This window comes from Sitodiplosis mosellana, unplaced genomic scaffold, assembly GCF_009176505.1.
Source record: "Sitodiplosis mosellana isolate CC-2019 unplaced genomic scaffold, AAFC_SMos_1.0 Smas_scaffold_38, whole genome shotgun sequence".
NCBI classification, from domain to species: Eukaryota; Metazoa; Arthropoda; class Insecta; order Diptera; family Cecidomyiidae; genus Sitodiplosis; species Sitodiplosis mosellana.
Window position 1 is genome coordinate 1,320,787 of NW_022595280.1, and position 17,857 is coordinate 1,338,643.

The following is a 17,857-nucleotide window of genomic DNA, read 5'->3' on the forward strand; positions in this document are numbered from 1 at the left end:
TGTCTTGAATAACAATGTTGAATCTGCTGAACTGACATGATTAGTAGATAGTTCAATCAAAAATAACAAAAAAAAACTAATTTTTGTCGAAAACTTTTATTAGGAAAAATTTTCACGATTGAATTTTCACAAGTTTTTGTCTCCGCAGAGACAATTATCTACAAAAAACGTTATACTACTTCAAATTGAAGGGTTTAATAACTGACCGAATAGTGTGACGAATATCCGCTTCCTCCTGGGTAAGAAATAATTGGAGCGGGAACGACAGAGGTCAAACCGCCTGATAATCCCGAAGACGAAGATGAAGATGAACTGTAGTGTGATTGCGACGCGCCTCCCACTGGATAAGCACTGACAATTGGGGCTGAAACAATCGGGCTCATTAAATCTCCCGATAATCCCGAAGACGAAGATGAAGATGAAGATGAACTGTAGTGTGAATGCGACGCGCCACCGACTGGATAAGCACTGACAATTTGGGCTGAAACAATTGGAGCTGAATAGCCTCCCAACAAACCTGATGACGAGTGTGATGATTCACTGAAGTGTGATGATCCGGCTGGGTAAGTAGCTAATGGTGCTGAGATAATTGGAGCGGTGACAATCGGAGCGGTGACAATCGGAGCGGACACAACTGGAGCTGCAAAAGCACCTCTGCTTGACAATGAACTGAAGTGCGAAGCTGATCCCGTGGGGAATGTTACAATTGGAGCTGACAAACCACCGGCGGATCCTTGTTTGCTGAATGATTCGCTGTGCGAGTATCTGGATGAACCACCTGATGGCGCAGTGTAAGCAATGATTTGTGGTGCTGCAGCTTGGCTTGAGTGTGATTCACGGTATGAGGACGAACGGTGTGAACTACCACCACTTGGAGCAACAATTGTCAATGTGGTTGGAGCAGCTTGTGACACTTTTTTGTACTGTAAATAATGAGGAACAAGAGAATCTTGTGTAAAGGTGGGAATACACCTTGCAAGTAAAATGCTTGCAGCAAGCATTTTTTTCCAACGTACTTTTGTATTCGATTCTAAGAATGACACTTGCATGCAAGTAAAGTACACTACCTTTATACATTAGTGTAAATTTTGGTCAATATTTATTTCCAAATGTCCACGAGGTAGGTTTATATGATCGATTTTATAAAGATATTTAAATATTCGAATAAATTCGATAATTTTAGCACTATATGTTCTACTTTGTGGGCAGTAGCGCAAAAATTTCGACCAAATTGTATGCAAGTGAAGTACTTGCACGCAAGCATTTGCAAGCACTTTGCTTGCATGGAATTCTGTTCCATATTTTCGTGTATACGTCCACAAAGTAAATTGTACAGTGATAAAATGATCGAATTTCTTTGAATATTTAAATATCTTTATAAAATCGATCATATGAACCTACCTCGTGGACATTTGGAAATAAATATTGACCAAAATTTACACTAATGTATCACACTACCTTTACTTGCATGCAAGTGTCATTCTTAGAATCGAATACAAAAGTAGGTTGGAAAAATTTTTTTGCTTCAAACATTTTACTTGCAAGGTGTATTCCCACCTTAAATTGAATTGTTCTTTGAGAATAAATGTAAAATTGAATGTTTTTGAACGAGATTTGACCTTTGGATTTGTTTCATCTTTTTTTTTCTTTGTAAGTTTAATTTTCTTTCAAATGGCGTTGCTTACTTGACTGCTTGAGTAGTGTGAGCTTGAACCGCCTGATGGGTATGAAATCACTTGTCGAACTACTGGTGCGCTTGATTGTACAACTTTTTCCGAACGGTGGCTGTAGCTTTTTGATCCACCGGTTGGATACACGACTGGGATGACTGGTTGAGCTGCTGCTGATTCAACAATTTTTTCTGAGTGTTGGCTGAAACTTTGAGAATTTCCTGATGGGTATGAAACCACTTGTTGAACGACTGGAGCTGATGCTGTCTGTGAAGATTCGCTGTGACTGGTATAACTTGATGATCCACTGTTATCACCGACTGAAACGGCGGCTGGCACGGCAACATTTTTGGTTTGACTTGATGATGAAAATTCCGATTGGCTTGATTCGTCTCCAGCAACTGGAACAACGACTGGGATTTGAGCATCATTTGACTAAAAATAACGATGGAAAATAAATCAAAATAACTAAAAAAAGTGACAATTAAATGGGAGATTGAAAACCAAAACTGCCACATACCGACGAAGAGAACTCTGAGGCAGATGATGATGAACTTGATTCTCCACCCGAAACTGGCACTACAAAGCCAACACCGTTTGAATTATGTAACAGGTCCACGTCCGATGATCCATAAGTACTGCAAATATAAATGTTATCACTTTCGAACGTGTATTGAAATTATCACAAATGTTCAAATGTACAAAGCACAAAGACACCACAAATCTGTTATCAATTTGACACAGCGAAAAATTATGTAATCAATGTCAGGAGTTTGGTTTCACATGTGGAATTTTCACTGTTCTATTTTAAATTAAATTGAATGTCGAAATTGTTCTCGATTTTCACATTAATTTATATAGAATGAAACTTGCTTTGAATATTTATGAAATATGTTACAATTATTAGCATTGAAAATTATTCACAAATCGTATATTGATTCTTACTTCTTGCATGCTTCGCAAAGTTCTTCAAACTGAGGTGCTGTAAAATTAAATAAAAAATGTTTTATTTCGTTAAAAATTTGGAATATAGAATAGTTTTTCTACTTGAGAACTAAGTCCGTACCAGCAAAAACTGCAGAAAGGCTTAAAGCCAGAATGATGAAAGTCTTCATTTCTTCTAGTGATTATCGAACCTAAAATTCAATGTATACTCGCTAAATGCTAATTCTATATTAAAACGAACTCAAGGAACCATTTCGGTTAAATATTGCCAAAATTCCATGTGTAAGATCGTCTTGTGAGCCGATTAAGCGCGAGTTACTTTGACCTGTTGATAACCACCAAAACTGATTAGAAATGATATTCAGATCTTCAAAGCTTTAGCATAGTTTTACCATCTCAAAGTTTATTTCTTGAAAAGAGTTTTCACTTTTTGTAGTAAAAATAATGGTAAAATTTGAAAAAAAACCTCATATTTGTGAAATAGAGACTGTGTTTTTTCGGTATCAATATAGAGTGTACTATTTTTTGTTCTTCTATTCTTTACACTTTCTTTCCGAGTTAACGGCCACTAAACAATTTCAAGTTTATCTCGTTGAATAATTCACAATGGCGCAATTAGCCGAAAATTACAGAAAAATAATTAATTTTATTATGTTTTGGAGTATTTTGTGAGTGACAAAAACAATCAAGACCTATAACTTATGTAATTTTCGAATATTCATGGATAATTGTTTAAACAAAGAAAAAGATTCGTTCTGTATGTTATTCGTGATAAAAATGGTTCATTTTATCATTTGACCCAGAGCATAAAGAAGAGTTTAGAAGAAAACATTAAATCACATTTGAAATACTATTGCCCGATGTCGAATCTGTCAAATCTATGCGTCAACTTTGAAACATTAAAAATAACACAATATTTTTAGATTTTTACACGATTTGAAACGCATAAATCTCATTTTGATTGATCTTATTGTGTTGCTTTTTTACATTCTTTTTTTAGTGTGTTACCTTACACTGCAGTGTAATACATTTTTAAGACAGTTTTAACCAATTAATTAAAACTAAATCTTTTCTCTTCGAAAAAAAAATCAAATTTTTAGTGAATTTTTAAACGAATTTTATTTAAGACATCATATAATTTTTTTTTCACAATAAAACAAATGCAATCGAAATCTTATGCTGTTAATTGCTGTTGGTTAGTGTTAATTTCTTTTAAATTGAGATACTAAAAAAAAGAACGATTTTTTGTACGCTCTTGACAGATAGAAACAAATTAAAAATGTATGGTCGATTTCATTCTTTTCCCCTTGGTTGGCTTCTTCTCCTGGTTAAATCGAAGGTAATCGATTAAGATATTATTTGAGCGTCTTATGGAGTGTGGATACTGTAGGTGCTGCGTTTGCCATCATCTTCGATTGTTGTTGTTGCTGCCCTGTAACCCGATGATTTTCCATCAACGGTTTGATCTTCACCTTCGGCTGTCGACAAGAAACCGCTGGTCTTTGTTTTACCGGCGGAATCGTACTGCAATTTTCGAAAAAATAAATTATTCATTCGTATTTAATTCAAGCTTCAGTCAAATTAATCCATAGAGGGGGAAGAAAAATAGACTTACTTCAGTTTGTGATGACCATTTGGAGCTCTTTTCCCATGATTTGGTGCGGCTGCCTGATGCCGGTTGAACGACAGCTGCATTTCCAAAATCAGCGGTTGTAGTGCCTTTGTATCCGTGTTGTCCTTGAATGTTTTGGGCTTGCAGACGTGCCAAACGTTCTGATTCACTCATGTAATGGCCCAAGTTTGATGAAACACCTGATCCGAATGATGATGTTGAACCGAATTCTGAACCGAATTCCGAACCGAACCGTGAATGCAAGCCTCCCGATGATGGGAAACCAGTAGAGATAAAACCAACATTGCCACCCTGGCTTCCACTTGATGCGGAGCTTGATTCACTGAATTGTGACGATGACGAGCCACCACTGGGGTATGCAACAATAGGGGCTATATAACCACCGTGGTTTCCGGTTGATGATGCGCTGTGGAACTGCGATGATGATGAGCCGCCAGCAATTGGATAAGTAGCAATAACTGGTGAACCACCTGATAATCCTTCGTTGCTTATTGATTCGCTGTGCGAGAATCTGGATGAACCGCCTGATGGAGCAGGATATGTAACGATTTGTGGAGCAGCGGCCTGGCTTGAGTGTGATTCACGGTATGAGGACGATCGTTGCGAACTACCACTTGAGACAGGTTGAGCAACATAGGTGGTAAAGGTGGTTGGAGTCGATTTGATTTCAGAGAAACGGGATTCTGTGAAGTGGGCTGATTGGCCACCGCCTGTGGTGATTGGAATGACCACAGTTGGATTGGCTTGTGAAACTTGTTTGTACTATAAATGGAAGAAAACATAAAAAATTTAGAACAAAAACCATTTTTCAGCTCGACTATTCTGAATTTGTTTTCTATGAACTTCTTTTTTTAAATGAAAATTCTAAATTGTTGAAATGTTTTTTTTTCCTTTTTTTCGAATAAGTGTCAACTTACTTGGCTGCTTGAGTAACGTGAGCTTGATCCGCCAGTTGGATAGACTGGAGCAATGACTGGGGCTGCAGCAGCACCTTGGTGGTAGCGTTCGCTATGTGACGAGAATGATGAACCGCCCGATGGATAGCTAACAATTGGTGCAAGTGGAACTCCTCCGCTCGATGAAGTATACCGTGATTGACTGAAATGTTCGGTACCGCCAGTTTGTGATGGGAATACGGGCAAGTGGACAACTTGAGGTGCTGATTGAGATGAGACAACCTTTTCTGAACGATGATGGTAGGACTCTGAACCTCCTGATGGATAGGAGATTGGAATGACGGCAGGTTGTGCGGCTGATTCGATCACTTTTTCTGAATGATGGCTGTAGCTGCTTTCCGAACCTCCTGACGGGTAAGAAATCACTTGAACGCCTGGATTTGATACACTTGAACTACTTTCTTGGTGTCTGTTGTAGCTTTCGCTTCCACTGCTACCGCCAACTGGAATGTAGACTGGGGCAGCTGCGTCGGTTTGGCTTGATGAGGATGAACTGTATTCCGATTGGCTTGAACCACCGCCAGCAACTGGAACAACGACTGGGATTTGAGCTTCATTTGCCTAATAAAAGGAAAAAAAAATTGATGAAATCAATGAGGCAAACAAGGAAAATCCAACTATTACCGTTGATAAAAATTCATTCACGGATGAAGAGCTTGACTCTCCTCCACCTTGGAGTGGTACCACATAGCCCACACCACCTGAAGTGCTATGTGCTTGTACATGTCCCTCTGACCTGTTAAAAATAAATTTTGATTTGAATTATCGGTATTCAAATTATCAGACAGATTCAAATGCAACGATGAAAAATTCCCTGTCTTAAATTGGATGCCAAAAAAAAATCATTCACTATCTCACAAAATGGCAAAAGCCAAAAACCGTTATCACTTCACGCAATTTCAAAGTCATGTCCAAATTCGACAGAGCAAAATGTCACGTAACCGATTACACCAGCTTATTAAGTAAAAGTTTATTAAGTCAGCTTTTATCGGTTTGAATTTTTTTTTTTTATTCAACTTTTTTCACAATTTTTCCCATTTATTCAATTCAAATTTACACTCAACGCAATTTTATTTAAACATTTTCACTGAATATTTTTGTCAATGCGCGATGAAAAATTACTCAATTTATGATATTATGTATTAATGACGTTGAGACGATTTTTTGCCACTTTCAATTTTTTTATCCCGTGGTTTCGTCTTACGTAGCCGTGACCACATAATTTTATTTAGAAATTGGATAAAATCAAAAAAAAGAATGGAAAAAATTTCAAAAATTTCTTACGCTTCGCACAGTCCGCAGAGTTCTTCACTTGGTGTAAGAATTTGTTGGGTGTCGGTAGGTTCGAAATTTTCTAATCTAGCTTTGGCTCCTTGACGGGCTTTGGATACCGATTCTGAGTGTTGCGCATAATGAGTTCTGTAACAATGAAGTTCATTCAATGAACAAAAGATTTTTTTTGTATTATTTTTCTTCAAAAACTTACGGATCCTCAAATTGTGGCGCTGAAAAATGGAATTGATTCAAAAATTCAAATAATTAAAAATTCGATATTTTAATAAAAACAATGATTGTTTATTCGTAATGCATTAAATTCGTACCAGCAAAGACTGCGGTAAGGCACAGTGCCAAAATGATGAAAGACTTCATTGTCTTCTGTGTGACTATTCGAACGGATCAACTTAAAATTCGATGTGTGCCCACTAAACGTTAATTATAGACTAAACCGAACGGAGGAGACAGTTTTCAATTAAATATTGCAAAATCCTTGCGCGTTCGGCAGCATCGATCAGATTCGGCCGACACAGCCGAATAAAAATGATTCTATAATGAGAATTGATAAAACGCCGATGAAATAAAAGAATGACGACGATGACATCGACGACGTCGGTTTTGGCATGCTTCGTGACAAGGGAAAATAATCTTTGACCTGTTTACTATCACAACGCAGACGATGTAGTACATGGACGATTTAAATAATCAGTATCATGTTTTTTTGAATCAACAAATCGAAAACACAATGCCACCAATCAGAATGTTACAGCGATTTTTTTGAATGAATTATTATTTGTTAGGCGTCGCATTGAATTTGTACCATCGACTAGAAAATGATTCTTGTTCAAATTGAATTTTGTTATCAATTTAGTTTTCATTAGAAACAACTTCCGAATTTTTGTGTTGTCAGAGTAGTTCCTTGAGAATGAACGAACTTCTGCTTCACAAGTCCTTCACGTTCATTGTTTTTCCCACTGAAAAAGAAATTTCCCTCAACCGATTGCGAATCAATAATTAGAGAAAAAAAGTTAATTTGTTTTGGCTATTGATGAAAATTGAAGTTAAAAAATCAACGACGTAATACGATTTGAAATATCCAATCGAATAAAATTGTATGAATATTGGCCCGATAACCTCTCGCAATCATTCATTGCGATGTAATTATATTTTAAATCAAACTCAAGTTGACCAAAAGAAAAAAAGCAGAAGCGTCGCTCTCTTTTGCTTACGCTATCGCATGTTTCATGTGTTATTTTTCGCTTCGAAAAAGTAGGCGCTCGAATGAAAAACAACTTGCGAAATTCTAAGAACCGATAATAATGAATGAAAAATGAAAACTACTGCTTGTGCCGCGTTAATCGGTTCTCTGAATTCGTAACTATGAGCTCATCGATTAATAAATCGACTGAGAACTAAGTGAGCATCTGCTTTTGTTGTTGTTTTGATTATCATTTCATAACATAACAAAGAGTAAGAAAAAATAAACACAAAAAAAGAACGTGTCAAATTTATGACCGAGTAAAATAGCCGTGTATTACTAAATTCGCTCAAAATAAAAGCATTGAAAAGATTTTTTTAAATTTAAAAATAGAAAAGAATAAAAGAAACTACGATATAGAAAATAAATTTTTTTCGCTTCATCACACGCTGACTGAAGCTGATGCGTCATCACAGATTCGTGAGAATGAACACAGACATCAATTTTCGACGGTGTGCGTTGACACTTTTCCGTTGTCATTGATAGTGGTTGTGGCAACTTCCTTGTGCTTTTTCACACCGTTCACATCGGATGAGCTCGAGAAAGATGATGTTTGGATTCCAAAATAGCCGGATGGTGCATTGCCAGCGACATTTTCACTTCCATCGAAACGAGTGTCCACATTTGGCTTGTTCTGGAAAATAGAACGGACAATTAAATAGAACGGACATTTGAATATCCGTTTGAAACCCAAAATTAAACCAAAAACATGAAAATTTCATTCAAAATACGAAAATTTCAATTTTTCGAACGAATCATTTAAATGATAACAAAATATACATTTTATTTCAAAACGAAATCGTTCAAAATCGGAATGTGAAAAAAAACTTCATCTAAAAATCAAACATTTCGTCTCAATTGAAACTAGTTCATACTCACTTTGTTTGGTGGGAAAACGCCGGCCGTTTGTTGGAATCCATTAGTTGGGTTGTATGCTCCAGTTGCATAGGCATAGTTTGGACTACCTCCGTATCCATTTTGGAATGGTGAATTCTTCCATGTGTTCAACAGTTCTTGTTGTTGTTTGTAATAGCTAAAAAAAAAATAAACACACGCATCCGGTTTAAAAAGATGTTTTCGAAAGTGATTTAGCGTCTAAAAATATCGTGTGTATTGTTATCGCCATTTGATGGTAGTGACATGCAAGCGAAATGCAAATGGAAGGTGCGTATTTTCGGGCGTTATGCTTATCAAATTCCAGTCTTTACTCATGCTCAATGTTCGCAAACATAATTTTCATTTCAATTTTAAAATTGTCGAAATTATGAACACACCAAAGTGAATGAAACACGAACGTCGTTCTTAAAATTTGATAAAATGGCTTGCAAATGAAATTTTGTTGTTAACAATGATGAAATATTCAAAGCTTCTACGGAAATAAAGAGAGAGAGAGAGAAAGCGAGAGAGAGAGCGAGTAAATCATATTGACGTGGTGCTCGTAATTGTCGAACTATATCAAGGCAAATAAAGAGTGTGTTTGTGTGTTGTGTGCTTGTGCAAAAACCAAGACGAAATTTGAATAAGAAAAAAACATATTTATGTACTTAGTTGGCCCAAGATAAGAGCTTGCAAACGCTGTAGCTCCAGGCGTTGACTGTGCAACACTTCCTCCTCTATGTTAACATAACAACAACAATTGTTCATGATTTGTTTTTTCGTTTGAATAATTAAAAAAAAAAAATTAAGAAATTTCTAGAAAAATATCGAATGATGAAGAATTTGACGACAAAAAAAAGTTACATACGCGGCATACTGTTGTTGAAGTGAGTTCAAATATTGATTGAACTCTTGTGGTGTTGCAATCTGTTGGTATGGTGCAAATGGTTGAAGAGGTGGCAATGGTTGGAATGGTTGTATTGGCTGGAATGGAGAATTGAATCCGAAATTCTGTGGGAATGGTGTAAATGCTGGTTGATTGCCATATGGTCCGTATGGGAAGCCTGCTTCAATAACAAAAGAAAAAACATTCATCACAAATGAGTGAGCATCATCACAACAACAATGTGACCGAATCGACATGATCATAAATTCAAGTATGACTTGCCTGGGCTATAGTTAACTCCAAATCCTGGTTGGCCAAAATTAGCGGGACCATAAAATGGGCCCGGGAAACCACCGGTTTGTGTCACACTGCCACCGCCCGGTTTATTTTGCGTATGAGTGTAGGTTCCTTGTCCATTGTTACTGCTCCCTGTAAAAGTATGGCCTGAGCCATCACCATTGCTGCTTGAGCTAGAGCCGGCCGAAGAATAGCCTGTCGAAAAAATATTCAAAATATTATTCATGTGTCTACATTTCTATAAAATAACAGACAATGTTGTTGTTTTTGTAATTAGATATTCAGATCGTGTCAGTCATAAATTGTTTCAAGTCTTTATTAAGCTAAACGAATATTTCGGCCGCCATTCGAAATTCGAGTTCAAGGTTAACGATGATTTTTTTTTAAAACATATGGACTTGATGTGTGTGTGTTTCTCGTCAGCATGAGCACAACACGATCTTTGTATGCTGCGACCAAGCGACAATCATATGGCGAGATTACATGCGCATTGCGTAAACAGGCTTTTCATTCATAATTATTGATTAAAATTCTGTCAAATACGTATTCCATTGGAATATTTGCTGACATTGATCCATAAAAAACTATTCTCAATGGAAATCAAGAATTATTCAGTTTGTACTTCGAAAAAGGCCGACTCAACCTAATTTCGAGTTGAATAAAGTGTCAATTCTGTTCTTTTTTAGAGGAAAAATAATGTTTAATTTATTATCTGAGTTTTCAATAGCCCGAAATTTATTTACCGACATCCAAAAACGGGAACATTTTTTTTTTTTGGAGAAAACACAAAAAACATTGAACGAATCGAATGAACTCAAAACCATGACTTCATCGGTTGAAACTGATCACTCTCCATCGGAATAGTGAATAAAAATACTTACCACATTCAACTCCAGTTGATATAAAAATGGCTAAAATGCCAAAGACTGCAAGCGGAACCATGTTTATTATTGTTTCAAGTTGATTAAATTTCACCGCAATAACCTGGGAATGAGAAATCTATCTATTTTTAGTAATCATTTAAATGAACTGAATGTAAAAATTGTCAAAATGCTTGTGTTCTTCGCCAAGAGATTGACTTGACTGAATTGCCGACAAACAAGAAGATGAAGCAAATGCAATCGACCGGTTTTCCTGGAGTTCACTCGCATTGAGCAAATAGTCTAAACAAGTTCTGTTCTATTTTAAACATTGTTTTCGGTTTCTATTCTTTGTATGCATAACAGCTTAACTGCTAAGCCTTAGCATGCGAGTGATCTCGTGTCTTTACATTGGAGAAATGCGGAGTTCAATGTCATTTCAAGTACAATAGTTTGATTAATATGGAGATAAACCAAAATAATAGAATTTTGCTGTTTTATTTCGTTGATCAAAAATTGTTTTTCGGAATTCCCCAAAACAAAAAGACGGAAGATAAGTGTGCCTGATCAAATGAGATCATAATGTCAGTGTACGAATAAGGATTGGAATACGAAAGCAAGAATCATTCAGAAGTGAGCATTTGCGTTTTGTGAAATCACGTCTTTGCTATGAACGCTGGTGAACAACCAGCGAAACAACTGATACATACTGATGATATTGTTTGTCTGGTGGACAAAGAACCATTCAATCACACTTTTGTACGTTCACTTCATATGCTCATTCTTTGACGCATCGCTGGTGGACTAATGGATGGGCGAGAGAATGAGATGCAAATAAGAAACCTGATATGATGTCAGTGATGAACTAAACGCGTATTTATTTTGCAAAATCTTCCGATTCTGATTACGTATTTTCTACTAAATGGTCGATCTGTTCTGTTTTTTTTTCAATTTTCAATACAAAACGTGTGTGGCCTATTTAATATAGTCAGAGACAGTTTGATGAGAGCGTCGTTCAAGTGGTTAACGGTACATCACACTCATTATTTTATTTGCATATTGAGAACGGTAAACGAGACACACAAAAAAGTCAATGCTATCGCTTCATATTAATCAAATCAATTTACATTTTATCAGCCAATATTCTGATATATTTTTAATGTTTCGATTTACATGGGGTTTTTCTTTGTTTTGATTAAAATTTTGCGATTTTTTTCTTGGAATGCCACATGAAGTGCATAAATCATTGACATAACAGATATTGTTGTACTTTGATTTGTTGGAAAAAATTCCAAAAAATTCGCACTTCAACACTAAATTTCACACAATTACTCACTTTTTTCTTTTGTTTCACCAAATCTTGTCAATTTTACCCAAAAATCTGCACAAAATAATAAGAAACAAACAAACAAAATTAAATAAAAATTCAATCCACTTGTTGAGTTTCGTCAAAACAGCACGAGAAAAAAAGAGAACTCACAGAAAGTACGAAATCACGTTTGGTCACGGGCATTTATCGAATATAAATAACACAGCCGATGAAACTATCGGGCTATATCAAGTCTAAACAGTGTGACAAGCATTCACCATATATTCACTTGGCGCACTTCATACGTACACAAACAAACACGACGAAACACACACACACACACACCACAACGATGAAGACGACGACGACAGCGACGACGGCGACGGTGATGATGTTTTGCATAATGGCAAAAGAAATCAACGGCAAGAGTGTACACTGTACACACTCAGCAAACAACAATGTATCGCTTTGTTTTGCGGTTTGTTCACATTTTTTCTGTTCGTTTGTTTGTAGAAATTTTGGTGCAAAATTAGTCATTCCAAGGTGTTGCTCAATATAGAGAGAACACAATGAGTTGAAATTGATTCGAGCATTGAAGTGCGAAGAAGATAAAAGAACGGCAATGATTTCGCAAACGCTGTAATCGCTAGATGCTCAATTTTAGTTCATTCTGTGATGGATTTCACGTGTTCATACGTATAGAATTTGTTGGTTAATCGATGTTAAACGAATATTTCGAGCCGATCTAGGTGCCGATTATCATTAATTTTTTTTTTGACATAATCCCATTTCGTTTTCGGGGAATTTTATTAATCCATTGTTCTTTACATTTGTTCGAAAAGTAAACACTGTTAACTAAACATTGCATGTATTAGTCATGGATAATTTTCGACTATTTGTCTCATGTTATGCTGAATTAATGTTCAAAGTTCCCAATGGCCTGTCGTAATCCTTTTTAGAATCCAATTTTGTTTATCATCATTATGAGTAAATATTCCATATTCTGCGGCTACGCACGTTTCTTGGAAAAGAGTTCCAATTTCCCAATATTTAATGACTTCATCGACTTAAGTACATTCAATTTGTCATCAAAAATTGAAACGATGTTCACAAAACAATAGAAACTAAGTCAAACAATGTTTTAATGGAATATTTCCAAAATCGTGGGTTAATGTTGTACAATAAAAAAAGTGCAGTCGGTGATTTTTGAAGATGACCTTCAGTAATCTATCGAAATATGGAATGGACAACATTATTCAATTTGAGCCGATAACAACCGCGAAAATGCGGAGTACAGCTGTTGTAATCAAATGCAGTCGGCTATTCAACCAGAACCCTCAGAAATCAATCATCCTCATTTTTAAAGACACTCAATTTTTTCAACATTTATCGGTTTATCAATTTAATTGGTTTATATATGCGAACAAGTCAGCAGTATCGATGTTAAATAGGTCAAATATGTAATTTTGTTCTTGCCGTCGTCGTCGTTGTCATCACACGAGTTTCATATTTATTGAAATTCATTCCAAGGTCTCGCATCAGCAATGAATTCACATAGCGTCTTTATTTTTTTAAACGACGCATTTCGAATGCATATGGCTCAATTGATGTGCCCAAATAACAATGGTCTCCGTTCAGCATTTCTCACAACCAGACGGAACTGAACCGTATCAACTCAATCAGAATTCTTTTCACGGTCAATTAGAGTTCACTATATCCGCATTCGCTCGTTTGTTGAACGATAAAGTGGGAGAAAGATAGAGTTAGAGAGAGAAATATTTCAAGAATTGCTTTTAATTGGATCTAATGGAAGTGCGTATCTTTTAATACAAATGGCTTTTTTCATATATGACAGTTTTTTCGGCAATGTGGTATGATTTCAAACGACCTCTGAATTATTTGAATAACTTAATTGGCTGTACTATACGATATGAATGATTATGAGAGCAATGTATGGACAATTGCTCGAGCTCATATGTCATTTATTTCGAAAACAGAAATCTACATTTTAAATTTTGTTCGAACAACCAAAAAGATTATGAAGAACTAAGACTCAATATAACGTCTCCATAGAATTTCATGAACACCGCTTCCTTCTAATCTTGTCATGTTTACACAACTTTGATCTGATATGCATTAGCTTTGAAATTTTAGAGTCGATTTTGAATATTGAAAAATCAACACCAAAATTCTATTGAAAAACGAAACAAACCCATTATTAAACAATCTGATCTTCAATCATTCTATTCTATTCGAAGTGATTTTGGGACAGAATTTTCTCAAAATTGTTGTATATTTTATTCAAATAATCTATTTGTAGTAGATTCAATTGCCATAACTTATCACGAAAACACATCTTGCTACAGTTGCATAAGCAGCACGATTTTGTTGGGATTCGTTTACAACAATAACGGCTTTAATTTGAAACGCTAGCAAGGAGCCATCTAACCGACAAAGTGCGGATCATATTGACGTGCTTTTTTAGCACTACATGAAATGTAGAGCTACTAATCTGCTTTTTTTTCTTAATACTTTTTGAGTGATGAAACAAATTATGGTGAATTTGAATTTTATGCTCATATTTTTGATTTAATTTAAAACAGGTGCACTAACGACAAATAAGTGCACAACATCTCAAAGCGCCAATCAAATTTTTGTTATCAAATGTTGTTTAAAAATTACATTAATTTTTCGTATAGTATTTTTCTGAGTCTTGAACAGAATTAAAGTGATTTTAGATTCGATGCTCATATTATTTATTTAATTCAAGCCAAAGGCAGTGTATTTCAAAAAAGAAATAAAATCAAGATCTTGTAATTCATTTTGCAAATAAATATATTACTTCAAAGTTACTTTGATGAAATACATTTCATGTAGTGCGCCAAAAAATAGTTTGTTGTGAAACAACAAAATAGATTAAATAACTAAAAACTGAAGAACGCAGAGCGGAGCGAAGCGAAGCTCTGCGGTCGTGTTTACTTTTATTTTGGTTTATTTCTTTGCTTTTGTCCGATCGCTTTCCTTTGATCGCTGTCATTCCTTCAAAGCTTTCGTTGGATTTGTCGACTCAGATGTCATCGTACAAGGAATTGTGTTTGTATGCATTGGAAGTGTTAGTCAAAGGATACGAAACGCGACCTTTGTATTAAATTTTCCAATAAATGATCTTAGCATTTGATTCATTCAGACGTATTCAAACAATGTATTAAATGTTCTCGTATAGTTTTGCCCTCGGTTTGTTCATTCCTGTTATTTGGGATTTTTGCTACTTTTTTCTTTAAAAAAACTAGTACATGCAAACAAATTTATTCTTCTACAAAACACAGACTAGTCGCTAGATTGGGGTTATGACCATCGCAATTAATCCGTACTAGGTATATCTGTTAGAAGGCGTAAACACTCGTAAAATCTAAGCCATTTCAAACCCGTGTGAAATACTTCCTTCAAATAAAAATAAAAATTTCAAAAAAAATAAATAATTCGTTTATTTCACACTATGCTACTTTATATGCAGAAACTCTTATACTTAATAACAGGCACTAATTCCAAACATCACATTTATTTTACGTGCATTGGAAATAATTCATTCAAAACCAACCAACAAACAGATTAGTAACTGGTTTGAAAATGTATGCAATTTTAGTTCCAATTCTATCCAGCGCCGAGTCATCTCTCTTCTGGTGACGACGCGAAAAATCTTCGTTTCCGAATGTAGTCTTTAAGACTGGAAAACGATCCAGATTTCGGTCTCGTTCTACGATTTTTTGCATATTTCGTTCCCACCCTGGAGTAAATACACAGTTAGAGAAGAGTTCATAGATTATGTTTCATGGCCAAGCAATATGTGGTTGGCTGGCTATACTTACATGTTCACCTTCCGGGAAAATGAGTGGTGGTTCTGTAGTTGTCGGCTTTCCCTTACAGAATATACCTGTATAGTAGGGGTGATCGATTTTGAAAATCCGATGGAATTAAAAATAAATAGTGTGCGATCGATAGATCATGGGGAGAGATGAAAATTTTGTTCTGACACTTTTTTGATATCTGGTACCTGGAGTTGCCCCGGGCATTTTGAAAAAATCACCTGAAAAATGCCCATTTTTCGACATATTATCGCAATTTGCTCTAAATGTGATGCATAAATATATGTAATTTAGTAGCTCGTAGAAAATTCCGTTGAATAGGATCGATCCACAGTGATTAATTTCAGGATATTTAAAAAAATAGTGTCAATTTGACGAAAATCGCCGAAATTTGTCATTTTTCTGTATATTTGCCCACTTATGGTGATCCAGTTCACTATAAATCAATCTGAAAACACCTTTATCCGACTCAACTTGTTCCGAGCTATCGATATGACATCATATTTTAACTCAAAATGTGCCTCTGGACATTGATAGAGCAACAAATATTGGAAAATCTCCCCAAATTTGGCCATTTAATTATGTCGCCCAAAAATTCGAATTTTAGTCGAAATCCTTACAAAAATGTGTCTATATCAACCCAATTTTAGACGAGGGATAGATTTCTAGTTTCATTTGTTACAGGTTTGTGTGATTTTTGTGTCAAAAAGTGCGATTTTCTGGGATTAAACTGTGCAAATCACGACTCATTGAGCAAACAATTTCTGTCTTTGCTACCTTTGAACATCTAGTATGATCCTTCACGAATATTTTAAGTACCTACATGACCAACTCGAGTGATGTTTTCATATATTTCTAGCCGCATATTCGGTTGGTTCGATTTCAACTCTCAGAAAATCGATTTTTGGCCAAAAAATCCTTAGGTATAGGCCTTTTAGGGTGGTTGTCTTTGTGCAAAGTTATTTCCTCGAAAATATGGGGCGTCTTACCAAACAAAAACTCTGAAATTTGGCTTTTCGAGGTACCTCCCGAACAAAAGTTACGATTTTCATGCATTTTGCTATAAAAATATCAATTTTTGTTCGGGAGGTACCTCAAAAATCATTCTTAAGAGCTTCTGTTTGAGTAGATTCCCAATTTTTTTCGAAAAAAAAAACTTTTTGCTAAGACATCTATCCAAAAAGTGTATTTTTAGGGTATCTCCCGAACAAAAATTGATATTTTCATTGCAAAATGTATGAAAAACATAACTTTTGTTCGGGAACCACCTTTTTTGTCTTTTATTTGTCATCACTTTTCGAGTTTTTTCCATGCTAGGTAACATTTTTGATGGTAACTCGATTTGCCCGCACGAGATATCGCTCAAAATTGACTGAGCGTCTTGTTTCATCGTCATGAAGCTGCCATCAAATTTTCAGAACGGTTTTCTAGCTGTGTAGGAAGTTACAGCGCTATATGTGGTCAGAAAAGTCATTCTTTGAAAATTTCTTCGTTTGTTCCATGCTAGGTGACATTGGTCGACATCTTCATAAATACTTCTTTCGACATCCATTTATTTCGAAATGTTGAATAAATCCCTCAAATTGCGACATAAATTACCTAAAAAGCCTGGGTACTGAAAAATGGAAAATGGAAAATAAATATTTTCAATTCACGCAATATTATACAATAGTGATTGAATACCAGATAACGCCACATTAAACCAAATCGATGAAATTACGGCGATGATCCATATTTTCAGCGACATCATGCAAATAAACCCAATTAATCTGAATTAAACATTAGCCGTCAAAAGTTCAATAAAGACTGAATTGGCTTGATAGGATATTTATCTCTAGAATAGCACGTCATATGCTTCTTGTAAATAAAGTGCGTCTGAGAACTTTGAAGGGAAACTTGGAACGGATATTTCAATCTCATATAGTCATGCCATAAAAATTATAATTTAAAAAAAATGAAAAGTGAAACAGTCGTATCGAAACTGTGTCAAACAGTCACATCTAGGCCCGGCTCAATGAAAACAAACAAC

General features: G+C 35.5%; 3 protein-coding genes across 3 annotated transcripts; all 3 read right to left on the reverse strand.

Annotated features, from left to right (window-relative positions):
• Positions 1 to 80: 80 nt before the first annotated feature.
• Positions 81 to 2,972, reverse strand: LOC129569595 (uncharacterized protein DDB_G0271670-like). Its single transcript, XM_055448619.1, has 5 exons — positions 2,737 to 2,972; positions 2,616 to 2,652; positions 2,191 to 2,308; positions 1,686 to 2,105; positions 81 to 923 (listed from the first exon to the last, which is right to left on the reverse strand). The coding sequence occupies exons 1-5, from the start codon at positions 2,783 to 2,785 to the stop codon at positions 195 to 197; spliced, it is 1,353 nt and encodes a 450-aa protein (XP_055304594.1). The 5' UTR covers positions 2,786 to 2,972; the 3' UTR covers positions 81 to 194.
• A 736-nt stretch (positions 2,973 to 3,708) lies between these two features.
• Positions 3,709 to 12,182, reverse strand: LOC129569594 (uncharacterized transmembrane protein DDB_G0289901). Its single transcript, XM_055448618.1, has 8 exons — positions 12,137 to 12,182; positions 6,806 to 12,037; positions 6,691 to 6,709; positions 6,489 to 6,623; positions 5,829 to 5,940; positions 5,166 to 5,765; positions 4,231 to 5,010; positions 3,709 to 4,139 (listed from the first exon to the last, which is right to left on the reverse strand). The coding sequence occupies exons 2-8, from the start codon at positions 6,852 to 6,854 to the stop codon at positions 3,984 to 3,986; spliced, it is 1,851 nt and encodes a 616-aa protein (XP_055304593.1). The 5' UTR covers positions 6,855 to 12,037; positions 12,137 to 12,182; the 3' UTR covers positions 3,709 to 3,983.
• LOC129569674 (uncharacterized) lies at positions 8,177 to 10,738 on the reverse strand. Its single transcript, XM_055448773.1, has 5 exons — positions 10,678 to 10,738; positions 9,782 to 9,991; positions 9,482 to 9,677; positions 8,617 to 8,770; positions 8,177 to 8,371 (listed from the first exon to the last, which is right to left on the reverse strand). Exons 1-5 carry the CDS (start codon positions 10,736 to 10,738, stop codon positions 8,177 to 8,179), a joined length of 816 nt encoding a protein of 271 aa, XP_055304748.1.
• Positions 12,183 to 17,857: the final 5,675 nt, after the last annotated feature.

Bases quoted from the DNA above. Each gene is read 5' to 3' on its own strand.
- LOC129569595 (XM_055448619.1), bottom strand. From the start codon at position 2,785: ATGAAGACTTTCATCATTCTGGCTTTAAGCCTTTCTGCAGTTTTTGCT. The intron at 2,309-2,615 runs GTAAGAATCAAT...TTATATTTGCAG, and splicing joins CTTTGCGAAGCATGCAAGAA to TACTTATGGATCATCGGACG. The intron at 2,106-2,190 runs GTATGTGGCAGT...CGTTATTTTTAG, and splicing joins CCTCAGAGTTCTCTTCGTCG to TCAAATGATGCTCAAATCCC.
- LOC129569594 (XM_055448618.1), bottom strand. From the start codon at position 6,854: ATGAAGTCTTTCATCATTTTGGCACTGTGCCTTACCGCAGTCTTTGCT. The intron at 5,011-5,165 runs GTAAGTTGACAC...TTCCATTTATAG, and splicing joins CACGTTACTCAAGCAGCCAA to TACAAACAAGTTTCACAAGC. The intron at 4,140-4,230 runs GTAAGTCTATTT...CGAAAATTGCAG, and splicing joins AATGGTCATCACAAACTGAA to TACGATTCCGCCGGTAAAAC.
- LOC129569674 (XM_055448773.1), bottom strand. From the start codon at position 10,738: ATGGTTCCGCTTGCAGTCTTTGGCATTTTAGCCATTTTTATATCAACT. The intron at 9,992-10,677 runs GTAAGTATTTTT...TTTTTTCGACAG, and splicing joins ATCAACTGGAGTTGAATGTG to GCTATTCTTCGGCCGGCTCT. The intron at 9,678-9,781 runs GCAAGTCATACT...TTATTGAAGCAG, and splicing joins TGGAGTTAACTATAGCCCAG to GCTTCCCATACGGACCATAT.